At 36.4% G+C, this 9,748-nt stretch overlaps 1 protein-coding gene across 1 annotated transcript; it reads left to right on the top strand.

The window, feature by feature from the left end:
- Positions 1-252: 252 nt before the first annotated feature.
- Positions 253-9,240, top strand: LOC133306074 (uncharacterized). Its single transcript, XM_061506352.1, has 11 exons — positions 253-287; positions 436-491; positions 563-670; positions 1,005-1,066; positions 1,155-1,238; positions 1,344-1,375; positions 1,489-1,570; positions 4,027-4,255; positions 7,806-8,033; positions 8,216-8,508; positions 8,698-9,240. The coding sequence occupies exons 2-11, from the start codon at positions 468-470 to the stop codon at positions 9,035-9,037; spliced, it is 1,482 nt and encodes a 493-aa protein (XP_061362336.1). The 5' UTR covers positions 253-287; positions 436-467; the 3' UTR covers positions 9,038-9,240.
- The last annotated feature ends 508 nt before the right edge of the window (positions 9,241-9,748 follow it).

Genomic DNA, 9,748 nt, shown 5'->3' on the forward strand with positions numbered 1-9,748 from the left:
GTGGTAAACTTTTTTGGTGGTAAGTGGATCTGTTCCCTAAAAAATTATAATGATAAAGACTAATATAACCTTGTAATATATTAGAATTACAAAAGACACCTTGATTTCTGTCCCAAAATGATGTCGTTTTAGGTTCACCGGAGATAACTTATCTATATAAAGTGGAGAAATTCTTTACCCAAAAAATAAATACTATATACAAATGTAATTCATTTCTTCTTTTGAAATAATTCGTTAACTCCCACCCTGGCATCAATCCCCTGCAACTAACTGCAAGTCCATTCAAGGTACCAAAAGAAAAAAAAAATACCTACCAGTCTTTTCCCTTACAATTTTGCTTTTATTTACACTTCTCTTTATTCTTCTGCACTCAACAATATTAAATAATTAGATAAATAATCTTGAGAAATATAGCCCAAAACCCTTCTGTTTCAGGAAGTTTCCGACAATTCTTGATCTACACGCCCATGGCTTCCAACGGTTCTTCTCTGGTATATCTCTCTCTCTCTATATATATATATGTGTGTGTGTGTGTGTTTTTGAGGTGATCGGAATATTACAGGTAGTTGCTGCGGATACAGAGAATAGCTTGGATAGGATCAAGCGGCAGCTATCTTCTGGTTCTGGTAGAAAATTGTTACAAGGACCACTTCTCAAGCGATCTGAAACAGTAATTTGATCCTACTTTTAACTTTTTAGTTTCTGGGTATATGTTAATATTGATTTTTGATCAATTGGGTGTATGTATATGCAGTTTCATTACTGACCCATTTGTGGGATTTTGTTGATATTTGCAAATTTAGCTCCAAGTTCCTATTTTTATTGCATGGAGATAGTAGTGATCATTTTACAATTCCGTTATGTTTTGGGTTTTGTAGTCCTTTGAATAATCATTGTTATTTTTCTATACAGTAGTGTCTTGAATCCTGATGCTTTTAGAAAATGCCGTGATGTATCTGTTTGACTTGTTAGCTAGCTCGTGCCAATTATTTTTGTGTTTGCAGCTAAGAAAGTGGAACGAGCGATGGGTAATCTTGGATCCAACAACAGGGCGAATGGAATACAAGTAGGTTTATAAGTGTTGTTCCTTATTGTTTGTTGTATTTATGTTTTGAAACACTGATTACTAAACTTTTATGTTCTCTTTGCAATAGGACTAGAAGAAATGAACCAGCTGTTAAGGGAACGATTATATTTGATGCAAATAGCACGATTACTATATCTCCTGTGAACTTCAAGTAAGAATGATCCTGTCTTGAACAATTTCCAGTTTCAAAATTCTGCCGGGTGAAGTTTATTTTGTATGCTCATTGACATGGTGCTCCTACATTTCTGTGTTTTAGTGGACTACCAAAATACGATGGATGCTGCTTTTGTATCCTTTTGATATTGTTATCTGTTTTCGCACTTAACAATCATCAGTTAGTCAGTTACTAACAATTGAATGAAAATCTCTCTACTTGTGCCCTTCTTAACTGTTTTCTTAAGATATTGGGACACCTCAGAAAAAGGATTACTTCCTCTGTGCAGAGACTCCTGGTGCAGCTAGGGCTTGGGTGTCAACTTTACAGTATGTTTTCTAGTCTAGTCCCACACCCCCTTTCTTCTCCCTTTCTCCCTTTCTCCCTCTCTCTTGATGCAATTTTTCGCAAATGATATATTTTCTTACTAGTTATATAGTTTTGCAATATATTATAGCGTATGATAATTTTCTTTCATATTTAGAAACTTCCATATATTTTTGAAGTGGTGTTGCTTGTGAGTGTAATATTACATGCCATACCAATTCAACTTCTAGATTAATAGTTGTAATTTAGATTGATTGGAATTTGGAGATTACAAATTTTATAGAAGAGGTGTTTCGAAGATTCATGAATTGTTAGTCATATGATTCAGACCATAAAAGGATACTGCCATATCTCTGTTGTAGAGCATGTAAGTTTTACTTAAGAAAAAAGTTGGTGGCCAGGTGTGAGATTGCATAAGAAATGAGTGCTCATCAACTCTTTGCTGAAGAGGTGCTGATGGTTTAAGGGGTGATCCTTTCTTCTTAAATCTTTGTTTGGCACTTGGAAGTGTAACTCTTCTTCACTCAGCTAAAATGTAACATTTTTATACTTCGAGAAGTATTTGTATCTGGTTTGAAGTTTTTTCCTATGGAAGAGTAAATTTGGGACTGAGCAAATTAGTGTTGTTGAGCCCAGTAGAAGAATTTGGGAATCTACCTGTCTTTTATCATAGAAAGAAGTAAACTTGTGAATTTCTTATGTTGTTGTTTATCTCTAGACACTTCTCATAAGTCCTGTTGAGATATATAAAACCATTAATGTAACCTCACCCAACAGCTTAAGCTTTTGGGTTGAATTGGTTCTTTACATGGTATTAGAGCCTCGTGTCCCGGGTTCGATCCTCACCGCCCCCCACTTTCTTTCTAGTGGAATTTCTTTGTTCGCACAGGTAGGTGGGCCTGTGCATTGTCCACCCTTCAAGCCCAGTGGGCTCTCGTGTGAGGGGGCGTGTTGAGATATATAAAACCATTAATGTAGCCTCACCCAACAGCTTAAGCTTTTAGGTTGAATTGGTTCTTTACATGGTATTAGAGCCTCGTGTCCCGGGTTCAAAACCTCGCTGCCCCCCACTTTCTCTTGTGGAATTTCTTAGCACAGGTAGGTTGGGCCTGTTGCATTGTCCACCCTTCAAACCTAGTGGGCTCTCGTGTGAGGGGTCGTGTTGAGATATATAAAATCATTAATGTAACCTCACCCAACAGCTTAAGCTTTTGGGTTAAATTTGTTCTTTACAAGTCCACATCATAGTAAGATCCTTTTACTAAATTAATCGAAAGCAAGTTATTATTCTTGTAGAATCTTATTTGTTCTGAGAGTTAGACTTGCTCGTCCAGAAACTGCTGTGTTGAGTCTGTGTCTCCTCCTCATTTTCTTTCTTCACCATTTCAACTTGTGTAGCACGCATAATTGTGGAGCTTTAGAGGATTATTTAATAGACTGGAATGGCTCTATTAACACCTAGTTATTGGAAAGTTGTTTGTTCTTCTCAATTTCCAGGTTGATTTGAAATTGAGAAGATAATGATTAATGAAGTCTTTCTGGAAAATTATGATGGAGATACACCACTGCTGATTGAGAGTAAAGTTGAAGAAAGTTGCCTGCTTCCCTATTTATGCAGGACATGAGTTGGATATATAGAATGGCTCAGATAATATTTTAAAGATTTTGAGGTTTGAGGAAGATAATAGTAAAGGAAAAAATCGTATGATTTATGGTTGCTAAAAGGTATTAGAAGTATAATTTTCTTGGTTCTTTGATGGAATTAAAGGAGGCAACAGTTTCAATGTATAGGATTTATTCGTTGGACCCCTGGGCAAGGAGGAAGGCTACTTGGCGATCTTCTTGTGTGTTATTTATTGAGTGTCTAAACAAGCGAGGGAATAAATTTAAATGTGCTTGAACCTAGAAATATTTTAATTTCAACGTGGAGTTTATTTACTGGCTGGATTGCTTGCAATTTTATTTTTGAAAGTGACGCTCCTGCGTCCTTGTTAATATTATTCGAGAACCATTAATGCAGCATCATCCTTTCATAATATCCTGGCTTTTATAAACAGTGTATTTTATATTCTTTGGAATAGTCTGTTGTGTGCAAAAGAACATCTGCAGAATGTACACTTTCCTAATCACTAAAACTGCATTTCATGAGCAATGATGTTCTGATTAAAATACTTGAATATTAGGTCTTTGACTATGTTCTTCCTGCTCCCCCATCTTTGCCCCTTGAATTTGTGCACTTCAAATTGTGAGGGAAAAAGATATAAATATAAAAAACTATTGTCATGTGATGGTGAAGCTTTAATTTCAATGTTTCTTCTAACATTGTTTTCTATAAGCTATTCTTGCTTTCTGCTATAATGGATTAATTTCTATGATTTGAGACTGCTTATTTCAGATTTTCTTGCTTCATTTGATTTAATTATTTCTTTGTCTGATGTATTTCACTATTTGACATCAGTGCAACTCAGTTGGTTCTAAAAGCTCACAAGGAGGCTGTAAATTCCTTAAGTGGCAATGGTTCTACAAAATTAGGAACTGTTGCAACGGTTGTTGCTGCAGCCAATTCAACTGCTTTGGAATGTTCTAAAGAAATTGAAGCAGCAATGCAAATTTCTTTGCGAAATGCTCTGGGAGTGATGACAAACAAGACTACTGATGGTCCAATGGATGATTTAACAATCATGAAGGTGCACTGCTTTATTCCATCTTTCCTTATTTTGATCATTAAATGAAAACATAGTAGTTAATTGCGCCGCAATAGCGCCGCGAGCCGCGCCGTATGGGCGTTGCGGTGCCTCGCCGCAAGAAACCGCGCCGCGCCACACCGGAACGCAATAGCGGCCATTGCGGTCGCATTTGTGGCCATATTACTGTTATAAGGCAAAATGTCAATTTTGTCTTAAATTTAAATGTGTAATAGAAAAAATTTAAGGGTTTTTTAGTCTATCCGCGTCTCTCTCTATCACTTCTGCTATCTCTGCCTTTGAAAAATGTTTCTTTTTGTCATTATTTCTGTCATATATCTATTCCGCTATTTCCGCAACCGCAACCCGCTATAACGCTATAGCGTTTTTTGGGGTTGGCCGCGACATGCCGCAATCCGCATTTGATAACTATGAATGAAAATATGTTCCATCTTTCCTTGAGGGCCCCACATTATGGGCCTAGCTTTTCTTTACATTATAGTATCAGAATAAATATTCTTCCTTTTTGAATAGGTTAGGTGGCTGGTCTTTTTGAATACTTACTTTTACTTAGTCCCTGCTTCCAATAATTAAATGTTAATTTTGTCACTGATTGGGGGTTAAAAGAGGGAAGAAAGATATTCTTTGTGGTGGCATTTCTGGTCGATGTGGTAATTGTTGTAGAACAATTCCATAATGGTGCAGGATCAAATGCTGGTATTACAAAAAAAAAAAATTAAGTCTTTGTTACCTAATAATAAATGAAATCCCAGTAATGAAGAAATGGGGAGCAGATACTGTCTCATTTTTTATCTGTGTCATGTATTAAACAATAAAGTATTTCTGTCAATGGCATAAATAGTAATGTTTGTGATTGTATTTATTTTTCCTTTAGCTTTTATGGTTAGATAGTCTGCCCTTAAATCTGCTGTATGTTTGCTATACTGAGCTTTACAGACTTCTAATTTATGTTCATTTGCTAAGAAAATTAAGTAAAAGAGAGAAGAAGAAAAGAAAAGTGTCTCACAGTTGATCGTGTTAGGGTCAAGGATAGCCCAAAACATTTAAAAGATATGCATCCAATGGACTTGCTAAGAAATCACACCATTGTGCTCGGCAGTTTATGTTAACCCAAAACCTTCAACATTAAGCCTATGAATCTTTCTACTTATAAAGTTCTTACTTTGTCTTCCAATATGAGACTTGTTTACTCACTCATTCAGGACTCCACTCACACTTTCCCCTTTGGGCAGAAATATTTTTATTTTTGTGTGTGTATATATATTGAACAGTCAAGTGAGTTAACAATCTTAACAAAGAGCACATTCTACCCAGCCTCATTTTCAAGAGTCACATCTTGATTGTGTTACTACTTATCACCAAACTAGGCCATATGCTCTATATACTTGTACCGAATAGGCTCATCCTAACCAGATTTTTGACTCATACCGCTTATTAGGGTTAGGGAGAGCTCAAAATGCCGTGGAGATCTACATCGAATGGACTTAACCATGATGTAGGACAACCTAAGAGTATTTCTCTTGACATTGTACTCCCTTGACAAACCTAGGGAACCTAGGCATAGAAAGATCTAACAGAGCAGAACCTAGGAAATGAAATCATAAATCTTCTTCTAGGTCCGATTAGCATTTGATGCAGTACTATCCTTCCACTTTGCAAAGCAGTGGTGAAAAGGAGGAGCAAAGAGCTGACATTTTCATCATCCAAAATATCCTCAATCTCATCTAACTGCTGGAAAAGAGTAGGAACTCTTTTTTTCTCACACTTGAATTGCTAATAATCTTTCATTTAGGTGCGAGTTGATGAACAAGTACATTTCCCCTTGGGCAAAAGCCTTTTTTTCTGTGTTTCCAACAATTAACAATCTTACCAATGAGCACATTCCACCAAGCCCCTTTTTTCCATGAGTCACATCTTGATTGTGTTACTACTTGTCACCAAACTGTGGAAAATGCTAGTTTGCATCCAAGCATGTGGAGATGTGGGAGTGAATTAAATACATCTCAAGATAGCTCTGACTTGCTCATCGCCCGTATCATACGAGTACTCTAAAGGCTCTACTATCTTATCCTCAACATCATCTGACTCTAAAGGTGCCTGATGAGTTTGTAGTTAAGGCAAGATTCTCATGTGGGCACTGATTCGGCCTTTGTCCTGGATCACGATAATGAAAGTGCTCTGTTAGACAAAGCAAACTAATTAGGAGCAGTGGCATATGCCTTACCAGGTTTGGAAGACCTATTGGTAAACATAGAATTAGAAGTGGGGCTAATAGTGGGCCGAGGAATAGCTCCATATTGGGAAGGATAAGGGCGAGAAGGTAGGGTGGAGAAACCCCTCTGAACAGGTACCCTAGGAAATTGCTCTACCTTCCTAGGTTTATGAAAGGTCTTATGAAGTGTGGAGGGGGATAGAAGTTGCACCTCTCTCTTGGTATCTTCTCGTAACCCATTAACAAACTTATTAACAGAGATCCAAAACTCTTCCTGAATGTCATACCCAAGGATTAGGCTCTCAAAACTAGCCATGTAATCAAACATAGCACTAGATAACTTCCAACTTTTCAATCATTGGTTCATCAGATGGTTCTTATGGTAGGTAGGGAAGCATTTATCTTGCAATTTCTGTCTCATGCCCAACTATCTATAGGCTCTAACCCTCTTTGAAGTTGCTCTCTCTCTCAATAGTACCCCATTACAATCTAGCAGAGTCAGTAAGCCTAGTGTTGACTGACTTAAAGCTTATCTGTTTGTGGTTTTCTGCCTCTTGTAACAAGCTCAAAGTTTAGTAAGCTTTAGCTTGAGGGAAAATGTTAAAATATTAGGTTATTAGCCTTATTAGTGAACTTAGGCTTGTACTAGTAGTACTCAACGTAAATGTTAGTATGAATAGAGCATTGAGTTAAAGTATCATATCACATAATATCAATCATATATTCAATATACTGTTGTTAGCTGTCTTTCTCGCTTTTCTGTTATCATTACCTAAACTCTATAATTTCAACTGATCACCAAATAGGGCCATTAATACCAATAGTCAAATTGCCTCTAGTGCAAACTTGGGTGGTTAGAAAGAAGATTACTTATTCTGATATTATACTGTAAGGGAAAGCTTGTCCCATAATGTGGTGCCCTTATATGTTTGAAAACTTAAAGCATCTGAAGTGCGTCTATATTTGAAGTTCATTCTGTTCCACTCTAACCCTCCTGAATAGAAGAATAAAGATGGCAAATATTAAATGAATTGTAATTAGTATTCCCTAGATTAGCATAAAGCTTTATTTAGGCTAGATCAGTTGAAGGAAGTTTTAAAATATATACTCTTAAGGTAAATCTCTTCCTTTTTGTGCTGCTCATAGTTTGCAGTAAGAAAAATAGCGACTGATATCAAAGAAAAATAAGGGTGGTGGTTATAAATAGAGAAAGGAAGTATTTGACAGGGATTGTCTGTATGTGAGTGTTTTATTCTCTTGTTCCTTTATGGTTCTTTATTGTTTTGGATTTGGTTCTGAAGGAGCTCATCTGTTCCCCAGGAAACACTACGAGTTAAGGACGAGGAGCTACAGAATTTAGCTCGAGATCTCCGTACCCGTGATTCAACTATAAAAGAAATAGCAGAGAAACTATCTGAGACTGCTGAAGCTGCAGAGGCAGCTGCATCTGCAGCTTATTCTATGGATGAGCAATGGAGAATTGCCTGTGCAGAAATTGAGCGTTTGAGGAAAGAGACAGAGAAGCAGTTCGAGCTGTCTGCACAAAAGGTGTGCCATTATGCTGGTGCATTTTAAAATTTCTATGGTAGTTTTTGGGCTGATAGAAATTTGTGTGATTCTCAGTAAAATAATGTGAACATTTCACCCTCAAATATAACTATGGATATTACTTCCAGTGAAATTGTCTTACAAGTTTATTTTGTTGAAACGTTTATTTATTTATTTTGTAGCTAAAAGAGTATGAAGAAAAGACTACAAGTTTGAGCAAAGAAAAAGAGCAGTTAATGAAGCAGAGAGATGCTGCTACTCAAGAGGCAAATATGTGGCGTTCTGAGCTGGCAAGAGCTAGAGAGCATGATGTGATCTTAGAAGCAACTGTTGTAAGGGCAGAAGAAAAGGTTAGGGTTGCAGAGGCAAATGCTGAAGCCAGGATAAAGGATTCTGCTCAAAGAGAATCAACAGCAGTAAGCGAGAAGCAGGAGCTTCTTGCATATGTGAACATACTTAAAGCACAACTTCAAAGGTTCAGCATCTTATCTTCTTTAACCTTGTGTGAAATTAGTATTAACTATGTCGATTTTGATTTTCTGTTCTGACCATGAGCCACTAATTTGGTTCTTTACATGATAGTTATAGATGTTGAACAACAAAGTTGACATACTTATTACAAAAAAAAAAAGTTGAAATACTAGATGATTTTTTTTGTTAACAGAGAACACATTGATTCAACTCAAGTTGTTGAGAAGACCGAGTCTTGCTCAGATACAAAGCATGTGGATTTGACAGAAGAGAATGTGGATAAAGCATGCCTAAGTGTTTCTAGAACTGTTCCTGTCCCTGCAGAGAGCGTAGTCCACGTATCAACAAATCAGGTGAATATTCAGCCTGTTGGAGACAATGAGTGGAGTGATATTCAGGCAACAGAGGCAAGGGTAGCTGATGTAAGGGAAGTGGCACCTGGATCTGAAGGAAACAGCTTGGACATTCCTGTGGTTAGCCAACTCGGTAACAATCACCATGAACAAGGACCAAACTCTTTTCATCAATCCTGATATAATTAATCCACAGACATATAGCATATAGAATACTTTTTACTTGAAGGGAATTTAATCATACCATTTTGTTGGATGACCATGTAAACCACATTCGTTTCAGTTTTTAAGTTCGTGAATCAGGTTGTATTGTACACTTCCCAGAAATCTAGAGGTGTCAAAATGAGTTAAAGCCCACGGGTCAGCCCGCAAAGCATTATATTTGGCCCTAATCTATTAGTGTTTTTTTTGTGGTAGGGTCTTTTTTAGCCCTAATCTTCAAAGTCCTATAATTTAGCGGACTGGGTTAGGGCTGACCCGTGGGCTAAATTTTTTCTTTTATCAAAATTTTCATTATTTGAAAAACAAAAAGTTTATATAAATTTAAAAATTTATAAATATTAGTAAAAATTATTGTGAATTTGATGGAGAATATAAGAGAAAGTGAAATATGAAAGAAAGGAAAATAAAGTGTAGAAAAAAAATAAAAGAAAAAATAAAATAAGAATAAGTATGAGCAATGAGTCCTATATGAGGACCTATCTTAGATGCATTTTTAAACATGGAAGTCATGTAAAAACAAAGTGTCAAATGTTATGAATCATGTGAAAGGTCATCCATAATTCATGTGAAATGTCATCCATAATCTATTTGAAAGGTCATCCATAATATTTTACAAATTTTACAATACCCTTTGGATGTATTCTACAATTCAACACACCATTAGTGTGA

Source organism: Gastrolobium bilobum, unplaced genomic scaffold (assembly GCF_033153095.1).
Source record: "Gastrolobium bilobum isolate Gb01-03AN ecotype WA unplaced genomic scaffold, APGP_CSIRO_Gbil_v1 utg2037, whole genome shotgun sequence".
Classification (NCBI taxonomy): Eukaryota; Viridiplantae; Streptophyta; class Magnoliopsida; order Fabales; family Fabaceae; genus Gastrolobium; species Gastrolobium bilobum.

What these genes read in the sequence shown, in the direction of transcription:
- LOC133306074 (XM_061506352.1), top strand. Translation starts at nt 468, where the DNA reads ATGGCTTCCAACGGTTCTTCTCTG. An exon ending in ATATCTCCTGTGAACTTCAA is followed by an intron (nt 1,239 to 1,343) that starts GTAAGAATGATC and finishes TCTGTGTTTTAG; the next exon opens with TGGACTACCAAAATACGATG. An exon ending in ATACGATGGATGCTGCTTTT is followed by an intron (nt 1,376 to 1,488) that starts GTATCCTTTTGA and finishes TGTTTTCTTAAG; the next exon opens with ATATTGGGACACCTCAGAAA.